At 37.6% G+C, this 22,121-nt stretch overlaps 1 protein-coding gene and 1 non-coding gene across 12 annotated transcripts in view; both read right to left on the reverse strand.

Annotated features, from left to right (window-relative positions):
* Nucleotides 1–2,487: 2,487 nt before the first annotated feature.
* Nucleotides 2,488–22,121, reverse strand: part of TLN2 (talin 2) — a 198,478-nt gene continuing 178,844 nt past the window's right edge. For all 11 annotated transcript variants that reach the window (XM_072933836.1, XM_072933837.1, XM_072933839.1 and 8 more), the window contains 7 exons: nucleotides 19,416–19,521; nucleotides 17,668–17,792; nucleotides 10,944–11,069; nucleotides 9,123–9,185; nucleotides 8,845–9,027; nucleotides 6,563–6,688; nucleotides 2,488–5,595 (listed from right to left, as the gene is read on the reverse strand). In XM_072933836.1, the coding sequence (XP_072789937.1) occupies nucleotides 5,467–5,595; nucleotides 6,563–6,688; nucleotides 8,845–9,027; nucleotides 9,123–9,185; nucleotides 10,944–11,069; nucleotides 17,668–17,792; nucleotides 19,416–19,521 (858 nt within the window). In that variant the 3' untranslated portion in view covers nucleotides 2,488–5,466. The remainder of the gene's footprint in view (nucleotides 5,596–6,562; nucleotides 6,689–8,844; nucleotides 9,028–9,122; nucleotides 9,186–10,943; nucleotides 11,070–17,667; nucleotides 17,793–19,415; nucleotides 19,522–22,121) is intronic.
* Nucleotides 14,718–14,789, reverse strand: MIR190 (microRNA mir-190). Its single transcript, NR_049125.1, has one exon. It is a non-coding gene; the product is annotated as a microRNA mir-190 (primary transcript).

Here is a 22,121-nt window from a genome sequence, read left to right on the forward strand (position 1 = left end):
TAGTTTTATTAAACTCAGCCCTTTAAGAGCAAAAAATGTATTTAGAAAATAGCCAGTGACACTTTCTCACTGTCCTAATGCAGCCTCTTTTTCTGAAAATGCCTCTGACTGTTTGATTCAGTACCATGAGCGAATTTTCATCACTATAAGTTCTGGCCTTCTAAACTTAATGCTGCATGTAATTTTTTAATAAAGAGACATTTATAGCAAAACTTTTTATATATAACCATGCCAAAATAAATCTCCTTCACCTGGATAAACCCTCACAGTGGACATTTTAGAATGGTACAAAGTCACCAGCCCTTGTTATCCATTTTATAAACAAATAAATATATTTCAAGAAAATAACCAGTATGGAAATAAAATAATGTTTGTAAGATAAGCTTTACATCATCCAAATTAGACAGTATGTGGGTAAACCCCACACAATATTTTCCCTGCCACACTAAACACAACTGACTTGCACAGGTGGAAAACTGAAGTCTGTATATTGATAAAAGATGTTCCAGGAGGAAAGAACCCAATTTTCATAAGAGAAAGGCAAAGGCAAACAAACTTGTAAAGAAAGGTAAGGTCAAAAGGGATCCAAGCATATCAAACATTGTGGTTAGGCAATACTGTACAAGCAAAAAGGATTAATTTTCCTAGAGCCTCTAAAGTAGTGCCTAGAATGTTCTGAACACAAATTAAAATTGTGCTACACCAAAAATACAACCAGGCAGCAAACTTGCTAAGTGTCTTTTTTTTAGTAGTTTAAAGTATCTATTTTCACAGATATTTGAAAATATTTTAGCCTAAAACATGCCTAGGGCCTCTATAGCCCTTCAATTCATTATGCAGCTAACCATCACAAAAAATGAGCTTCTTCAGTCTTGTTTCTGTCATGAAGAATGAGTGGAAAAAGCTATCACATTATCAGAGATGTAACATACACATCTGGTGAGCCACTTGATGAGCACATAGAATGCCCAAAAGATCCCACTTTGGCATGAGGTAATTATGCCAGAAACAGCCCCTTCTGGTAACAATATTAAAGAACCTGTAACACAGCTGAGCAGTGGCAAGATTTCTGGCACGGTTTTCATATGGAAAACTGGATTACCTACACACACAGTTATATTTGACTTGGAAAAAATGTTGAATGAAATGTAAATCATGAAAATATAAAAGCAAAACTTGCCTTCCCCCCAAAAAAAACCAAATATCCAACACTCTTGAATAACTGGTGTTTGATTTTTCTGTATTAAAAACTTAAAGGATATTGAATGGTCACAAAGAATACCTGATACAAAGATACTGACATATCATAAAGTAAGCACTTCTAGTTTTGTCTGTGCAGCAGAACTTGAAATGGAACATTTTTCTCTGTCACCTGGGAATTTTAACCTCTTACAGGCAACTTCAGCCTTATTTTGCTTAAGGAGCAAAATAATCCTTTGCATGACCACCAGTGCAACACAAGTCACAAATACCTGAAGGCAAAAAAAATCAAACCAAACCAAACTCAAACCAAACCAAAACAACCACAAAAAAACCCCCACAAAAAAACCCCAAGAAACTTAAAAATCTTTCAAGGGGCTCATTATTAGTGAAGACCAAACTAAACTAAAATATATTACTGATTTATTTGTGTGTCTCTTGGGGTTAAAACTTTAAAAGGAAGGGAAGACATTCAAATGAGACCTCAAACCCCTAGAAACGCCAGCAATAAAATTTCAAAACTATCTTCCACAGAAAGTTCTTTCACTGCAACAAAGTGTTCTAATTTGAGAAAAAACAGGGGTTTGTACTGCTTTTTTATTTTTTAAAATGTTTTTTAAAAAGTGACAAAATGGCATTTATTATAGCTTGGCAAATGAGGGCAATTTGTAACAGAGTTGTGACTCGTGACTAAAGTTTTTGCATTTAGCATCATTAACTGTGCCACAGAAACGTGTTGTTCCATTAACATGACCAACCACAATGTGTTTAATGTAAGTAATGTGAGTGTGGAAAAGCAGGTTTCAGAAATCATTACAATTATGGGTAGATAACTCTCTTTGTTAATCATGATGCAATTACATAAGGAGAAAACTTACAGTGGAAGCTACCTGCCCCTACACGAAGCCCACTCCTAAAGGGGAAAAAACCCAAAACCCAAGAGGTTACAAAATACGTAGGGATGATAAATGCCATACTCCTGGGCTGAATATCTTATCAGTTTGATAAGGACTGATGAAAAACAAAAATGCACTCATGATCTCAACATATTTAGGTTGAGGAGGTTTCTATATTTATGTACTCCTCCCTTCCTTAGCAATTAAGTAATGAACATGGAGAAAATCAAAGGGAAAGGGACATATGAAAAATAGTCTGGAATTCAATTTTTGTTTCAGAACTTTTCTAACTTTAGAGGCTTCTGAAGTATAAAAGTTTAGACAAATGATAAAATATTCAATTTTTTGAACAGTTGGGGAAATGACATTAGACTATTTGTACACAAAGAACTTTGAGGCATTTTGTTTTTAATTTGCATACAATTCTCAGTGAATTCCACATGAAGAAGGGTGAGATACAACAGAGCTCATTCATCATTTCACAAGTTAACAAACAAAGTAAACATCTGTCCTTCTTATTAATTAGCATCTACCCCTTACTCCAACTTGTCACTTCCTGCTGCAAGTTCTCATGCCAAAGAAATGGATGGACTAGTTCCAAACTCCACAGATGTTCACATGTGAACTTCAGCAATACTGCAAATTATAACAGCAAGGAAAAAGTTGAAAGATTTTGGATGACCTTATATTCTCTTAATGGTTCACAAATGAAGACCCACAATTCTTAGTAAAAAAATACTTCAGTTGTCCAGCTCAGCTATTCACCTGACTGTGGTTCCTCTATGGAACACCCAGCTAAGGAAAAAATACTTTCTGTCATGTAAGAGGGGGCACTAAATCAGAAACAGAGAAGTCTCAAAATAGCTGTGCTAAAATGGACTTCCCAAACACTTTCCTCTGGAGCACAATTTGAACATGCTCTAACCTTCTACATACTGATAAAGTTTTCTAGCTATGTAATTTCCATACATAGCTGCATTTGACAAGGTTTTTTTGGCTTATATCAAACTGGAAAATACCATCCTTATTGAAGTATATTACATCAGTATTATCCCTACAATAAAATAGTGGCATGGTGTTAAAGACAGCATCATCTTCCTTCATGCTTTAATGAGATCAAATAACAGTTAAAGGTAAATTGAAACGGAAGCAGTAGCAAATCTGTCTTGCAAATCTTTCTGAAAGAGATCAGAAAGTGAAGCTATCCAGATAAGAAAAGAGAAAGGCATAAGCTGCAAAGGAGTTGAACCTACCAACAGCAGCAACCATCACTAGAACAGTGTTTATTTAGGTCTTAGTGTGATAAATACCAGTTTAGCCTTCTGCCCAAAGGCTTACAGGAAGCCTTTTTTTTGGTGTAGGATTCCAGACTGTGACACTGTTCACAGTAACTTGAACAAAAACCCAAATTATGTTGAAGTGGCATATCAAAGAACTTGGAATTGCACATCTCTTATACTACGGGGTTTGCATTTGCACACAAGCCTACACATCACAGCACATCTGTCAATGCCAGTGATTCCATTTGGGATACACCTGGATTTTTTCCTCATGATTGTGGATTCTTCAGCAACTCTACTGAGTCTGAAATATGTCAGTATCAGAGAAGAGACAATAAAAACCTTTTTACACTTCAATATTTATTAATTCTTTAGCAGATTTTTGCTATATATTTAGTTCTAGTGTAACAAAATTCCTGATAATTCTGTCTCATGCAGGTAACTTAAATGAGGAGTTAGCACTATCTAAACTGATGAACCTACCATTAGGGGGTTACTGGGGAGTCTACAAGACAGGTATTTTCTGCAGCAACAACAACTAGGTGGGTATGCACAGAACACAAGTCGGGCTCAGCTGGACGTACCTGGCTGGGTCTAAGGACAGCAGAGTCTTCAGAAGGACTGGAGGGGCAACATCCTTTGACCTGAACAGACTTGCCATTATTGTGTAGGAGGGCTTGAGTGGAGTTGGAGACATCTTGGAAACTATTGTTAGAAGAGATGGTGTTTCTGTAGTTGTTCAAATTGTTTAGCTTTTGCTACTTGAAGTTGCTGTGATTTGTCTTCTCTTTTTGACATAGTAAAATATCTTACTCTACCCAAATTGCTATTGTTTAGGTCACAACAGAGATACTGAGAGCATACTGTACCTTTCTGCACAAAGATTGCTGATAGACTGCTGCTATTCCTTCTTTGCAATTCCTTGGTGAATACTTTTTCATCAATAGCAACTATGAAAACAAACTCTCTATAGAGTCCAAATTTTTAAAAAATATATTACAGGAAAAATTGTAATTCCACTTGTAAATCACTTATTCTTTTCTCCTACAATTCCCACAGGTTTCAAAACATAATAATTATAAATGTAATTATTAAAATAATAACAAGAGTTGTGATAGTGTTTTGTTGTACTGGGCATTTCCCTTTTTTAACTGAGATACATTCTAACAGAAATACCACAGTACGAACCAGATAATTTCAATTAAAAAACAAAATGCAAACTATTCAGTCCAATGTTAGAGCATGTGTATGTGTGTATAATACTGTAAAAGTAGTCACACATTAGAGGTATATAATTGAAACAGCATTTTCTTTCATGAACCTGCTATTATTGAGGCAGTGACAAGGTTTCCATTTCTTTGTTTTTTGAGCTCTTTAAAGAATGGCTATTGCCACATTATGTAAACCTAAATACTGTACAAGCAGAAGCTTGTTGGTATCAGGTAAGGAATAATACTAGTAGTGCAAACAGCTGCAGAGACAATTCCTCCAGTTTTGGGGTGAACCAGCTATATAACACTGAAAGAGGATAGGCTTCTTCTTCAAACCCACACTCATGTGTGTTTCTCCACTCAGCCATACATCCTTCTCCTTCTTGGTCTTCTTTTTAAAGGGTACTTGGGGGACAACCACCAGCTCATGTGATATTTATCATATGAAAGATTTCTTGACTCTTTTCCTACTTAATATTATCAATGTTTTAGAACAAGTTAAGGAATGATAAATACCTCAAGCATCAGGAAAGTGACAATAATACTGACTTAGTATCTTTAGTAAAAAGTGAAACATTCTCTCCTGAGATATAAATCAAGGGAGGAACAGGAATGATGGACCTAACACTGTACCATTATTTGATCATCATGCACCTCAGCTGAGCAGATGGGAAAGAACAAGTGTTTATTGCCCTCTGCTCACCCAAAGCTATGACAGGCAGTTTATTTAGCTAAGTGCTTGGCATATCAGTATGCTGTCAGAGCAGTTCTCAATGTGCTGTCCCCCTTTAGCTTATTTCTTTAAAAGAAAAAAAAGGAGAAAAAAAAACCAAAAACAACAAGAATAAAAAGGAAGAAAAAATCTCAGCAGGTTAACAGTTAACCCTCATCTTCCCTCAGCTCTGTGGGTAGAAATTTGTATTGCTGTTGGCGGATCTGAGCCAGTTTTTTCCTTGCCTCTTCCAGTTCTCTCTCCTTCTTCAGCATTTCTTCTTGGGCTGCAATAATCTAGAAAATAGAAGCAGTAAGGAATACTGTCTGTAAAATAACATTGCTTTCCCTGTGACACCACATTCACAGCTGGCCTGTATGAGCATTCTCCAGAGAAGCACCTAATTTCAGTAACTTCATCAGGAATTGCTCAAATTTTTCCAGTTGCCAGGACTAGGCCATCATGAAAAGTATTGTATTTCCACTTGGAAAAAAGAAAAAAAGAATCTACCACCATAGTTTTACTATGTATCCATGATGAATTTTACAGCTCTGCATTCTCCCAATATTCAGCAGTGTGGGGGTTCGAACTTGTAGAATAAGCACCATGTCTTCACATAATGTCTGAGTGACTGTAAAATGGGACATTCCTTACTGCAGATATCCACACTATTTGCCTGCATCTCAGAATGCCAAAGAAAAAATGGCAGCAGTACAGACATACAGCAATAATCAAGTCCAGTATATTTTAAGTAGCAAGTACAGTATATGATATACCTCATTCATTATAAGGAATCTAGAAGTTGGTACCTCAGAGCCTTGAAATCTACTTTTAAATATTGTTATTATTTCCCAATAATTATTATGGTCACAGTAACAAAACATCATTGGTTTTTATCTCTCATTCTCTGTTTCTTTGCTTAAATGTATGCAAAATCATTGTTTCATTAAGATTTGGGAACATTTAAAGTACATAAGAAAATTCTGAAAAGATCCATTCATTTAATGAAAACAGAACTAGAACTAAAAGCTATTGCACCATGGTAATTGCTATTACAGCAAATGCTCAGTGGAGAAGTGCAATACCAGGTAGGACATCACTGTGCTGTTATGTCAGGGGTTCCATGATAATGAGGCATCAAGTAGTTTATCATAGATTTCTCAATAGATTTGTCCAGCCTGCAATGCAGCAGGGGGACATTGTAACACTGCTCATTTCTGTGATGGTTTTTCCCTGCTTTATTTTTGGAGTGGTTGTACCAACCTGAGCGATGCCACCCACAAACTTTGTTTTGACCACAACGTCATCATCCTCTGCTTTTCCAAATGCTGCTTTTTGGGCTGCCCTGACAAGATTGTCTGATGCACGCTTGACAGCATTTCCTGCAGCCTTTGAGAAAGATAAGAAATTTATTAATAAGGGAAAATACATAACTAACATTTGTTTTGATGTCTGAACATCAAAACAAACATCTTTGCCTGACTGCACAGGAATGCTACGGAGTTTTTTACCTCAGTGAAAAGCAAATTAATCTTTGAATATCAGTGGTATAGAGAGAATAAAATTCCTTTGTTTATGAAGCTGAAAGTTGGAGAAGTCAAAAATGAGATATTTTTTCCCTACAGTTTGAAATAAAGCAGTGGAGGAAATTACAAGTTATATTATGCTGATCATACTTTTTTTTTTTTTTTCCGAGAAAGAAGAACAGAAACTAAAAGCTAGTGTATAAAGATATTATAAAACAACTAAGTTTTTAAATTAATGGACTTTCATCAGAGCATGTTAGCTACTTACACAGCCATGGCTAGCTCACATTTAAACTTTCATTTCCTAAGAATTCTCAGATTTCTAAAGAGAAACAGTCAAATATTCGTAATATATATTTTTGTTGACTGAACTGGATACTGCCAGCAGCCCAAAATAGCCTGCTCCCACATGCTAGAGACACACTGGCAGTAGGAAGCCACAGCTTCCAACCTTCCATCCTTCCTAGGAAGGACCAGCTCTGAGCCTTTCCCCCTGCCTTTCCCCAGTGCTATCCCATATTTCCAGCTGCATTCACTTTCAAGTCTTCCTCACTGAAATGACCCAAGGATAAATTATTTGAAATTTGCTCTGCTCAGTCTGGAGCTCATCCAGAAAGAATGGAAACATTTCCAATTACTTCATTAAGTTTTGGAAGATTCTGTACAGTGCATTCCAAATTTATATTCATGGGAAACAGTTCAACTTGGGGTATGAAGGAAAAAACCAAGACAATCAAAAGTCCTGAATCCAACCTATTGAGTAAAGCTACGTAAAACATTTCTGCTGGGGGCAAAGCCAGCTGAAAAATCTCAGTAGTTTTGGCATATCCACCAGTAAAAATATTTAGTAGACATCAACTCATTGTTTTTGCTATGATAAAGGAGATGATTTCCAAGTGCAAACTGCTCTTCCTTTCATTTTTAATTCTGGGACTATAATGAAACTTGGTAAAATGGCAAAGTTCAATTTCAGTCCATGCTTGGGCTTGTTTTCTTTTCACATTCCCTTCCAATTTCTCACATTCAATATCTATTTAATAATATTTGCCCACAATGACTGAGAACCCCAAATATCCTGTCAGAGCTGAGAGAAATCTCTAGTAGCTGATTTTTTCCTGTTTCTTCTTGTTGTTTGTTCTGCACTTAAAATTCCTTCAGACCCATCTTGGCCCTAGATATTGCAGAGCAAATTGCACTATTCCAGTTACTGCCACCTTCCCCACACATCTTTGGCAATGTCAATCTGGATTCACTATAAAGCACTAAAACCATCTCAGCCCTGTAACTGCCCTTTGGCACATCACTGTGTTCTGTAGAAACAAATACATTTTTCACCCATTCATATACTTTTTTTCTCCTAAATATTTAAACCATTTTTCTACTTTGAAAAAAAATGATGGCATCAGTTCCTCATGCTCAGACAGATAGTTAGTCATATGTATTTCTGTTGAATTTGATACTAGCCTAGCTACTGTTGCACTGAGTGTCCATTAGTAGCAGCTATGCAAGTACAAGAAAAAGGGGAATTTTCACTGTTCACCAAAGGTGGTATTAAAAAAAGTAGCTGAAATGGTTGTATGTTCCAGGCTCATCCTGCAGGGCATGATGGCAGAGAAGGCTGCAGTCTTTTAAAAATTACCATCCTCAAATGAAACGTCTAGAAACTTTAGATTTTACCCATCAAAATACAGTGTTAATTCAGCAGCAGTTCAGAGAAGCTCAACATGAAATGGATGTTACATAAAAGGGAACCAGTTTTATGTAAAGAAGCTCACTCAGACTTCAGTTGAGATGTTGCATTAGATTCTCCTCTTATTTTTGTCTAATAATGATTCTCCATTTCAGAAATGCTCTATCTACAACTGCTGTCTCTTGAACTCCTAGAAACAAAGGGAGTTTGACCACAATCCAGGCTAGCACTTAAAGAAATACTTGGTTGAACACATGCATAATCCTGTAGTGCTGAAACAGTGTTTACATGCCACTGCCATGGATTTTCAGTAATTAAAACACAAGTACCTGTAGCCTCCTCATGGCTTCAGAGTCATGATCAGCCTTCACTTTGCAAGCCACAAGCAACTGTGCTGTAGAAGCTGCAACTTGTTTGGCAGATGAGATGAGTTTTTCCTCACTAGCATGGCCTTGAACAGAGGCATTTGCTGCTTCACAGAGATTGCTGGTTGCAGCTGCCACCATTCGGGCCTAGAAGGCAGTAAAAAAAAAGTCACTGTGTATTCTCACAGACTATTATTTCTTCAGAGAACGTGCCTGTTTTCTCAAGAGAAGTAGTTACTCACAGCAGAAATAAGTCCCTGAGACCACTGTCCATCATCAGCTGCATTTGCAGGGATTGCTCCAACCTGAAAAAACAGTTCAGAGATAGCTTACAAAAAAACCAGAAAATACAATTGCTCTGTCTCAGAATTAGACAAGCAGTAATCCATGAAAAAAAGGAAACACCTGTACCTGTGACTCTGCCCAGCATATTCAAGAGCAGAAAATCCAACTGGAAGTCAGTTGTCAGACTAACTGTGTTTCCAGCACACAGCTGCCTGCTCAGGAAGTGTCCAGCTCACTGTACTGCTTCAGCTGATGCATTCTTGGAACACACAGAAGTAATTACCAGAATAACCAGTAATTAGCAGACTACTAGTGGTTGAAGCCACAGTCAAAGCAACAGCTGAAGCAGCAGTTCCTTAAGTCCCAGGCTTTAACATAAGTTACTTCTCTTTCCATAATACATTTGAGTTTACATTATTCTTTCATCTCTTCTGATTTGAGCACTATGGGGAGGTACAGATCAGAAAGCTTCACAGGGAAGTCTCCTAAGTGCTTTCATGCCTAATAATGGCACTTTAGGAGAGCAGCCCACTTGTCTGCATGGCTTTTCTACTGAAGTGTTCATGGCATCAACAGTACCAGAAACAATTTGGAGAGTTTTTTTTCCATATTAGATGAAAGCAATGAAACTCTAGAGTTGGTTGCCAGACCCACATCCCCAGCTGCCTGGGTCTGGGTGGTTTTTGGAGAGAAGCTGAAAGATGTGAAATGTAAACATGGTTCAGAAACTTGTGTTTTAAAAGACATGGAAACAAGCATTTGAGCATAATGAGAATTCCATGGAATTGAATCAAATCATTAAGTGCAGCATCAACATAAACAGAGGATATGTTCTCTCATAGCTATGGTGACACCTTTATGTAACAAAAAAACCCCAAAACAGTTATACAAAAAAACCCCACTAGGTCCCTGAAGTATTTAGGTTTCAAGATTTTCTTGCCTCATCATCCCCTGAGCAGGTATTTTTAAGCAGACCACAGATGAAGTGCTTGTTGGTCCTGTTAGAAACAAAAGCACAAGCTTCCCAGAACCCAGGCTGAAGCAGACAGAATAGCCTGAGTGTGGGATCCATGACAGAGCTTGCTCCAAGTTAAGAATTAGCTGAAAATGGACACCATAACTGCACAGCAACAATGGTCCTATAATAAATTGTTCTCACAGGCAACATACCTGACTGATGTTTAGATTTTATCTTTCAGAGTATACTGACTGTGAAAAATAGTGATGGATATGAAATGATCTACAAAATCTCAGTTCTGATCAAACCAAAAGGATACCATGTGTTGTAAACACTCCTTCCATTGATTCCAACAGTAACCTAAATGTCCTGAATTTACATCCAGGCCTGTGTCCCCATTGAATCACAAGGCACTGAGGGCAAAATTACTGAGGACCTTTTGCTGTTCTGCTCCAGAGCAATATCGTGCATGGTGACATTTGGGTTTGGATCCCCAAACAGTTGTGTGGGAATCTATGTTACCAGTTTGAATCACAGATCTTCATGAAGTGAAAAACCTCCACAGTAAAACTCCCCAAAATGAAATAACGTGAAGAGCCAAGCACTTGATTACATGTGTGAGGTTTAAATAAATGTAACTTTGGAATTTTTTAAACAGAACCAGGTCTGGGCAATGTATTGTGATGAGCAGTGAACAATTTACATTTTCATTAGTCATTCCCAAGTTTCTTTCCTACTGTTTTTAACAGAACCATTAGGAGACTAGATTAAATTTCGATGCTTTCCCCCAGTACTGTTGCTACATGTCCTATTTACCTACCTTTCCCTGAGCCACCAGTTCCCTCTGGGCTGCTGAAGCTGACTTCACAAGGGCACTGGTAGCAGCTGCAATGGATTTAGCTGCTTCCAGGATCTGTTCTTCAAAATCCAGAGTCTCATCTGCTTGCTACAACCAAGAAAGAACAATTTTACACATTCACCTGAAAGCAATTATACTTTCAAGACTGAGGACATACACAAAGACAAGAAGATTCTGGAACACGTCAGTAAAGTCAGTAAGACCTATAACATCATTTACTGTAAAGGAGTTTTGTGTGGACTACAGCTGGGAGTCAGCATAAAGTATTAGCTTGCCCTTGTGCCTGTTCACACTGAAACAGAGCATCACACAAGATACTTAATGCCATCAGCTTTCCAATGCACTACCCCTACTAGAGCTATTCTAAACGGCATTCAGAAAAGTGCAGGTCTGAAAAGAAATTCTATCAGGATTCCTATCAAGATTATCTCTATAGTGCCAAAATAGTGGCTTCCAAGACTGCTTAAACTCGGGAAAGCATTTTCTAAATATTTAAAGACTTAAGGCAATGAAAAAGAACAATGATAAATAACTGTTGTCTCATTCACCTGTAGTAAGGAATGTAAAGTAGATACCAAGCAAGAGCATGGATTTACCAGCTTTCAGTAAGAGCTGTCATTGCACAGAAAGCAGCTTTGTGCAGCAGTCCAGTTCAGTGGTCTTTGAGACAGGAAGTTCCAAAGGTCTGTCTGGAACACTTCAGTCATCCAAGTATGTCTTTCAACAAGCATGTGCAAAACCTCCTAATGAGGTTTCTTACTATTTAAAATGCCATTTTATTGTTCTATAAAAACTTTCCTGACTTTCAAATTATTTAAACCAATATTGAAAACATTTGTCCATCTAAGCATGCTTACTAGCTTTTGAACTGTTAACAAAATTAGATAGAGATGAACAGCTGTTATTTTAAACAGAACCAGGGCTGAGCCTTGTATTCTGATAGTTTTTTATATAAATATTCCAACAGAATGTATTTTGTTTGTGATCCAATCACAAGCCTACTGTAATCCATACTGTAATCCATATGACAAGGAGGGCTAGTGGCTACAATATCAGGACATCCTATTTTGTGAGAGACAAGGCCTTTGAAATACAGGTTTATTCTAACTAGAACCACAATGTTCTTGTGTCACACAACTAACTTTAGAAACCCCAGCCAGGTGGGCCTTGTGTTAAAAAATTGGACACTTCATTTGTAAGTCTAGGCACACCCATCTAAACTTAAGTCAGGTTTAGTTCTCCTGTTACTGCAGTTTGATGAAATAGTCAATTATAAAATAATGAAGGATAATGATAAGTAATTACAAAATGACCCATCAAGCAGCACTCAGTCCTACAGCACTTCACATAACTGTCACATAACTAAAAGTCCAGGAGATGAAACAACAGCATCCACAGACACCAGAAAAACAGAATCATCTGAAAATCAAAACTGATGTGTAGATAAAGATGTTTGGCACTTGAAAGTTTTTATTTTCTTTTTTAAGGAAAGGCCACCTAATCCATGAAAAAATATTTCTCTTGCCTTGCTATTGGGCTATTCCCATCAACTAAAGCATATGTCTTTGTAATAAAAGAAACTGCTTTGAAAAGTGAGCAAGTCATGTTCCACATAAAATTTTGGCAGTGCTTACAATGCCACATCATGACCATTATTATACCAAAGTACAATCACATTGGCCCTCTATAGGCCTCAAGTCTTATTTATGAAGCTCTTATTTCAATTATGACATTGCCAGAGTGATTAAATGGAATCCAGTAGACTCTCTGTCAGAATTACTGTCCTTATTAAAACAGATGCATTATTGACTTTGATGTGACTAAAGACTGAAACAGAAGTACCAACAAAAATAACACTGACAGTAAATTTCAGTGTTATAGCAGACTTACTGTACTTTTAAAAGACTGTTATTGCACTTTTACTTTTGTCCAACACTTCTTGCTATCAAGTTTTTAAATTCTCATTTCCAACATAAAATATATTATGTGCCTTACTCTTTATATGTCAGCACTGTCAGGAATTCAAACTTAAACGAGTGAGAACTCCAATACCTGCTTATTTATTACAAAGGAGATGTCAGTCTTTGCTGACATTTAATAAAATGCTCATGGCCATAGTCTGATCTATTGGACAGCTATATATGTGCTCAGATGAAATTCAATTTGTGAAAAAACAGCCACCAAAAAGATGCTGAACAAAAGCAGTTGTTTAAACTCAGTTCAGGGTAGTGAGTGGACTAAATATTGCAAAAAAAGCCTAAACAAAAATTACTGCTTTTCAAAGAGAATGCCAAGAAATCTAAGCTTGCATTATCAAGAATACCATTGTACAATGGCTGGATTAACTTCTACTGTGGAGCAGCAGGTGAAGCTCAACAGGAAAACAGCTAAACCTTAGTATCTCATCTGGTAACAGATTTTTTCTCCCGTTTACCAAATCACTTTCCAGTTATATTGAAATCTGGGGTTTGGGAGATTCAAGTCATATGTCAAGTTCCTCAAACTTCCAAGTCTTGCATTCTCTGACATCTCTCAACTTCTTTTACTTCTGGAAAAAAAAAACTATTGACAGTTGATCCCTTCTGTGAAGAATTTGTTTTTGTAGCAGCCTTACATAGCACTCAAACTGTTGAATGCCTGTTGGCTTTTCATCTTTTCTAACAAATCCTTCTTTTCTAGCCCTTCTCTGTGGTTTTCCCTCCACCACTCTCAGGTGTGACACACATCTAAGGGCTGGATACTCAATGGGGGAGGCAGCGCTGTGGGTGTGTTACTGCCAGTGCTCTACCAGGAACATTCCTTAGCAATAAGGACAGGAACACAAGACAGAGCATAGCAAAATGCCCTACAAGAAAAGTAAGTATTTCACCATTCCAATTGTTAAAAGAGTGTGTCTCCTGGACTGTCTTAAGTTCACACTCATAAACAGTACCCTCACAACATGTCAGTTCACAGCCTTCATGAATAAAGTTGAGAGCAACAATGTGATATATGACAGAAAATATCACATAGTGAGATTTTGGAGCAGGTTTCTTTAGAAAACCAGATCTATGACAAAAGTAATTAGCTTCTCCTTCTTCAAGCAGCCCCCATGGAGATCAGCATCTGATTTTCCTCAAGCTTGAACTAATGTGCTGTTATTACCATGTACAGCAATAAATGGATTGGAAAATTAAGTCACCAGAACAGACAAACATTAGGCTCACTACAAAGTCTTTAGAATAGAATAGCCTTAAAATGATTGATTATGTCATTGAAAACAAAACAAAAATGATATGTTTTTGTACTCTATTTTAACCATTTTTCTACAGCATCTCCATTATTAGGGGTGGCATAAAGTCAGGGTTAATAAGAAAACAAGCAAGCCCCCAATCTCATTGCAAAACAGTAGCAAAAATTACAAAAGACAAACTGTTTTATTTTCAAGCACCTCTAATCTTCAACTTTATAATGAGCAAACCAATATGAATTATTGCACTGAGCCATGGAAAGCACAATAAGAATTTCAGTGAGAGTCAGTTCTTGGCACAGGTGCTGCTCACTGTCACAAAGAGCCCTACACAACTTTGAAATCTCTCCAATAGCAACTCTACTGATAAAGGAGCACTTCATGTATGTATTTTATACCAGATTAGATTAGGAGTTTACAGGAAGTCTTCTAAACCTGCTTGTGAGTGTCTGTACTCCTTCATATTGCCTTCTACTATGTTAAACCCCCGGAGACAGGGCAGGACACTGTAGGAATATGTTTGATATATAGTTGGATTAAATAACAACCTAATATATCAAACATATCACACAGAGTCTTGCAGAAAAAGGCATCCAGGTTTGATTCATCTTGGGTTAAAAAACAAAGGACCAACTGCTGATAGCTACCAGCAGAGAACATTTACTGACTAGAAGATACCCATGTCTGGAGGCAGAGGCCTGCACAGAAGCTTGAAGAGCAGACAGAACAGGGTGGGGACAGCAATGCTCTCTCCTGTTATACCTCATCTACCATACCTTTTTACTTAAAAGTGCTTTTTGCCCAGTATTAGCATGAAGATTTTATTAGACAAAATAGTTTTCTTCTTCAGAAAATTAATAGTTTTGGGGGGTGTTGTTTTATGTAACAGAAGGAATGTGTGTCTGCATTGCAATACAACTGACTCTCCAAATGGAAAACAGAAAAAATAAGAGTACGCATTCAGGAAAAATAATTGTGCTTATAGGAAGCTTGACAGCCAACTCCTGCTTAATAAACCATAAAGATCTCATAGCTTCTCAGATCATTTCCCACCTTGAACACTGCAAGGAGAATACTGAACATGTTTTGTGTTACAGACAGTAGTAACACCAACTACTCAGGAGAGTCCTTGAAGTTCTTCCAAGATATGAGCTCAGAAGACATACAGACATTTATGGGGTGTCAATGGGGCTGTGGACTAGTGGACTAAGCATTTTGGGAGCACATTCACTTGCAGCCAAAAAACCAGGATTTAAAACAACACAATAAGCATTGTACAATAAAGCATGGGCAGCAGTTATCAGGACTGTGTCTCATTAGAAATTGTTCTCTGGGATAAGATGATTCCCAGTAGCAGAAAATGAAGATGTCTCATGCTATTTGTGTCAGTTTAACGCATCAAGGGAGGTATGATAGGTGCAAAAATATGAAGAGGAAACAAGGAAAAGAAGAAATAAAAAAAATCCAAATGTTAAAAAAAATTAAGATGGTAGAACAAATGAGATGAAACTCTACCTTCAATGCTTGGGGATTTTTTAGAGGTAAAAGAAACTGGAACACAAAGATCAAATTTTCAAGCTTAAATCAAATTACTTCCATTCCCTGCACCAATAAAAAAAACTTTACCAAAAAATAGAGAATTAGCCACCAGCTAGTAATGATGAAGATGATGGATTTCCTGCAGGTAGACATTCTAAAATTACCTGAGGACTCCTCTGCAAGTTCACTTGATGATGATTGCTGCTAACCAAAGCAGGATATTGTCTAGATAGTCTGTTCCATTGTAAAAAATAACTCCTATTCCTGCATTTCATAGACTGAGTACAAGACAAAGCAACCCTCACCTAGCCTAAGTATTCCTACTACAATACTCTGGATATTGTCAAAGATGGGCATTAGAAAGACAGATCCTGTTCACCACAAGAAATCCTACTCTGGGAGAGTAGAAGCTACAAGTCTGCAGCAGAAAAAGTCCTATTTGAGCCATTCTGTGATCTTCCTAGTAGCTTTTGATATGGATTATAATCCCTATTGTGAAAGAGATTCAAGGATGCAAAGGCCGCTGAAATCCCAAATCAAACATTTGGATATGAATTTTAGTTCCAGAAAATGACAAACAAACCTGCAAGTCACAAGCAGACTGGATATTCAAATTAACATTAAATGATGAACAAGTGTGAGAACTGTATTCACTGGGAAATTACAACGACCCTGGAGGGGCTTAAATGTTGGAAGGAAACTGCTCCATGGTTACCAGGCAACACACATGTGCTATTGTACAGTAACTGTATAGAAAAGGTGATGGAGGACTTTTCCACTTCTCAGACTCAGCCTGTGGAACCTCATTATAAAGGACCATTTTTCTTTATAAACAAAATGGATGTACTTGTTAAAAAATTCAGACAAAGCATTTTTAAATGAGCTAATTGATTTCTATCACTAAACAGGGAGTGGGGGGTGGGAGGTCCTCAAAGGCTGAAGCCTCCAAGAACTATTTCATCTGATGCTCCTAAATAACAAAATACTGCCCTGCACCAATACAATCATCCAACACTGAATGAATGGTCTTGAGGCTCTGCTATTTAGAAAGACTTCTCATTAGCTTTACTTTGAAAACAGACTTGCACCTACAAAGCAGCATAAAGAGGAAAATAGATATATAGTCCTTTCCTGACATCAATTACACAGCCAAAACATGTTTTTCATTTTAAAGAGATGCAACATAGTAATTTTTACTAAAACCTGCCTGTTAACACCAGGCAAAAGGTAGCAATTCTCTGGGATCCACCAGTTTCATATATTCCCTCTGTACTGCATGTGAAAATAATTGGCTTAATTTTATAGTATCTTCGGAGACACATTTGAAATGACCTGGAAACATGCAACACTACTTGATATCATAATGGATTGTAATTGAATTTCCTTCAGGAAAGTGAGATGGAAGTGATCATACAACATATCTGATTCCATACTGAAACAGCTACTCTCTAAGCATTGCATAAAATGCTGGTTTTAGTCTTAGAAAATCCTGCAGGTCATTAACATTCTCTTGAATCCCTAAGTGTGTGTTACTGCTGCTTTCTTCTGCTATACCATACAAATTCAGATGTGAACAAAGGGTCTTCAAAAGAAAGCAAGTAAGAATGACTACACAGCGGTAACATATGTTTGGAAACAGAAAGGTAAATAATCAACAGTAATGATGCCGTAACTCTTACAAGCATTTCTAACATTTGGCTCCTCTTCCTTGGCTTGCTTATGGCTGGTGCTTGGCTCACTCCCTGAAAAGCACCTTTTTACCCTCTCTACCCTCAGGGGTAAGTGCTATCCAGAGCAGAGCAATTGTGGCATTGAGACTCATGCAAGGTTTGATTGTTTATACCATTATTGTGGCCAGTAGCAAAGTGCATCCTCTGCCTTGTTAACCTCAACCAAACAATGGGGATGGACACTCACCTTGGGCTTGGCTCTTGGTTTCAGCTGCTCTAACTTCTTTGCTGCAGCCTCAATTGATGCTGCAGCCCCTAATAGCTCTGTCTCTGCAATGACTGTTGGGTCTTCTGGATCCACCCACTCTGTCCCTGAAATTAATGGAGATGGAGATAATAACTTCAGTGTCACTGTGAGCTGCCACTCAAACAGGGGGAATTGGAATCACATCTCAAGTGTCCAATACAGATTGTACAACACAGAAAGCTGATTTTAGTGCCATAATGGCATGAAAACAGTGGCTTATGTCACAGAGAAAACTCTAAAGAAGAGGGGAAAGAAGTATTTAGGTGGATTATTCTTTCATGAAAGTAACTTAATAATTGTGTAAGCAAAGAAGCTTCAAAAAGGGATACTGTGTGTACTGCGAACAAAACCAGCTGTCATTCAATTTGTGTTCGTCAGAGGTCCTCTCAGACAGCTCCTTACTTGACCAATGTACCACGGTACATTGAGAAGACTGGTGGAGAGAACAGGCTACAGCCAACACTTCACCCCCAGCACACTTTGCAGCCACCCCTGCACTGACCTGGCAGTCTGTTTGCTGGCAGCGGCTGGGGATGAAGTTAGTACTGACTGAAGGAAGCACACCATTGGCAGTGTGTGTCTGAAGTGATGAAAAGGCCAAAGCAGTTTCTGTATCACATCTGAGGGGTAGCTATTTTTTGCTGTTGACTTTTTGGCATTTCTCTTTTCTCAAAGAAATTTTGTAGATCCACAAAATGAATACTTGGCTGGAAGTGGTTTCAGATTTTTGGAAGTTGCCAGTGCATTATTATTTTTGATTTCCTAACCATTCTCTGAATGACAAGATTCAGAAAGCATTCATTTCTGAATTGAGGGAAACAATGAAACAGCCAGAAGTAGTCAATAACCTCTAAAGGCATGGTCTAAAAACCATTTCTTAGCTCAAAGGCGGTACAGGATGAAGGTGTTCTACATTAAATCCTAATACTGTCAGACAAACGGGGGAAAAAAAAAAAGAAGGTAGCAAGTACAAATACAGATAACCCCAAATTTGTAAAATGTAGCTGTTACTTTTTCAAAAAAAGGCATTTCACAAAGGTTAAAACATTTACATGTTAAAATTTGTTAGGAGACAATTTTATTGCGTATTTATTAATAAAAATGAGGAAAGAAAATTGTGAATGGTTAAAAAACATTTTACTTCCCACAAAAAAAAAAGCTTCTAAAGTGACTAAAGACATCCTCTACAGGCAGCAAGTGAAAAAAGAAATAAGAAGTGCTTTTTCATTTTAGTGAATATTAATTAAAATGCAAAAATTGCCAGAAATTAATAAATGTGTCCAAAGATGAGAATAATATAAAGATCTTTAAAAAACACCTAGGGAATAGAAGAGGTCTGATATTGGCTTGCCTTGTTAGCAAATGGAAATGGAAATTTTGAAATATAAGAGAACGCAGGAAAAGCTGAAGAATTCAATAAAGCTGCTTGAAAAGGAAATAGCATAATGTAGATCACTGTTCTATGAAAAATAGTAACTATATTAGGAGATAAGGAGAGAAGGAGGAAAGAAAAAATGGATTCTCACATATGAAAATTGCTTATAGTTCAGCTTCATTTCCAGGGATCATGTAGTGATAACAGCAGGAAATAACTGAGGAGACCCTGCAGTGTATATCACACAGAATATCAGATCATCATCTCTGGAGTAATGAGCACACCACACTGGCAGCCCAGCTTCCCAACTCACCCTTCATTGCTTCTGCTGACTGGATAAGCTCTGTGACAGCAGCTGCAACCCGCTTGGAGAAAGAGGCCAGCTGATGCTTTAGCTCTGGAGTTGCTTTTTGAAGAATCTAAAGAAAGAGAATGCACATTAGTAAGGATTCCAGAATGCTGGAAGATTCCCAAGGCACTCTAGTGAAAGATTTATTTTGTATAGTAATTGTCTGAGAGCCCAGCGAGACAACTGTAATGTCAGTGAAGCACTCGGACCAAAGGCTTACACTACAGTGTTGGATGCACACCAGGAAAGTGGCACTGTGTTGCACAGCTACAGGAACTGACAATGCTGTTGGAAGTTCTCAGTCCTAAATCTAGGACAGAATTATCCAAAACAGGGGCACATGTTTGAGTATCTGCAAGGAATCTGCAGCTTTAGCACTGTGTTCTCAGGCATTTTAGTCATACTTCTGCATCAAGCTCAGTCTTTTCACACTCTTGGAGAGAAGGTGATTTTGAAGTACTGACAGAGTGGTTCATCCATATTTCTGAGGGACAGAATTACAGAGTTCTGAAAGTGCCAGTTGCCTGTTCCGAAAAGATCAGCGATGATGAACACAATGGAAATGTCAACACTCTCAAACAGAAAGAAACGATAAACATCTCTGAACTACATTTGCATCAAATATTAAACTGTGCTTCTTCAAATGAAAAACACTAAGACACTCCAAGAGTGAAGTTGAATTCTTTCCCTGAACAGGAACATATGCATTTTTAATTACCATATTGTAAAGAAAAATGTTAAGTTCTGGATTTATGTATACTCAAAAGCTCCTTCTGAGGAAGAGTGACAGACATAGAGCTTTAAGAGCAAAACAAATGGTTGAGTCATGAAAGTCAGATCCAGGTGTACATCTTAATGTTTTCAGAAACTCCCCTGCAAGCCTCTCTAGGTGCATACTGAAAACAGATTGCATCTTTTTGCCAGAGTGTTGCCATATTGCAGTCAAATGCAATTTGACTTTGACAAAATAAATTAAACCATGTTATTTTCCTAACTTTGCCTGATGAGAACTCTGCTACAAGGGGAATTCTCTCTCTGGAACTGCCATATCAACGTATGTGTGTCTGGCCTCCTGTCAACAAGTTTCCACAGTAATCACAAGTACATGAATCCTCAATAGCTAAACAATCTGCAACACTAACAAAATATAATAACACAATTATAACCAAAATTTATACATGGCATAAATTCTTATAACAGCAGAAACTGAGCATCTCAAGGATTATCTTCCAAATATAAGCAAAAAGGTCAAAATCAAAAATGTCAAAAAACCACACAAATGTAATCAGGTCTATAACAAAGAATGCCATTTTTTATTCCAGCAACTGTAACACTAGTACTATCTGTACTAGTGTTGACAATATTGGAACTGAAAAAACTGAGCAAATTTTAAAACTAGGCTGAAAAGAACCAAAACAGAGTTGTTTTAAAACCAGTTTAGAACTGTCAGCAGTCTCATCCCTGTAGTCATGGACAACCAAAGCTCCAGACTTCCCCTCAACTCGGCATGTATCAATACTGACCAGGATGGAGCATATGGATATGCAGGAGGGCAGGCTGGTCTTGAACCTCACTAGTACAACCTGCAAGGAGTTTTACTAAGATGTGCAGGCCATACAGCTGGAATTAGTGTGTTCCTGGCCCTATTCCTAGCTAGGTGATTAGTGGAATAGTCCTTTGAACAAACAAGTCACTTGCCCAATGCCACCTCTACACAAGTCAATACACTGTCTTGAGGAATTTTAGATACTGCATCTGACAACTCTTGCACCTAACAAGTACCATTTTCAAAGAAATACGGCTGCTGAATACCCCTTGGCACCCCTGTGTTGAGGCACCCATACAAGCATGCCTAGCCTGACCATTGAGGGTGTAACTGAACTTACTGACAGCTGTATCACAGGGTGCCAGATGGACCAATTAGAGATTGCTAATCCCACATGATCTGCATTTCTGGAGGTTATAAATTAAATGAGATTGCAGAGCTAGGCGTTCTAAACCATCAGAGTTTTCTAAAGCAGCAAACACTGGGGAAGGGACAGGCAGTGGTACAAGGGGGCAGAACTTACTTGTCGCTTTAGGGCACTGAACATAAAGAGGCTTACAGTAAGAAAGGCATATTCCATTTTATTGAAGTAACAGGCTCTTGACTTAGCAGAGAGACAAATAAAATGAGCAAGAATTGATTTAAGTTTTTGGTCTGTTCTGGCACTTAGTTTGAAACACATACTGCCACCATTCTAGGGGTCAAATCTGAAAAATTACTCACAGTCCTCTAAACTAAAAATGGATCAGACATCTAATGCTAAATCACTTACTGAAATACAGCTCTAAAAATTCCATTAGCAAATTCCAATGTTTTTAAACTATTTTACCTGCTAGTGGCAAGCACAACTGTGATTGTACTTTTACTTTATATAAAAATGTCAACGCGTTGATGCAAATAACTACACATGTTCTGTTCTCAGCAGAAAAACTGATTTGGGTTTGCTATTCTGCAAACAGAGTTTCAGTGTCAGATACTTCAATGTGTCAGCTAAGAGTGACCTAAAAGAAATTGCTGGTCATCCATGAAGCTGATTGCTGATTTAAGTCTTCTCCAGAGACTTCAATATCTCATAAATATTAGTTCAAACACATCTTATTGCTTCCTACAAAAGTAATAGGAAC

The sequence above is a fragment of the Taeniopygia guttata genome, chromosome 10, assembly GCF_048771995.1.
Source record: "Taeniopygia guttata chromosome 10, bTaeGut7.mat, whole genome shotgun sequence".
Lineage (NCBI taxonomy): Eukaryota > Metazoa > Chordata > Aves > Passeriformes > Estrildidae > Taeniopygia > Taeniopygia guttata.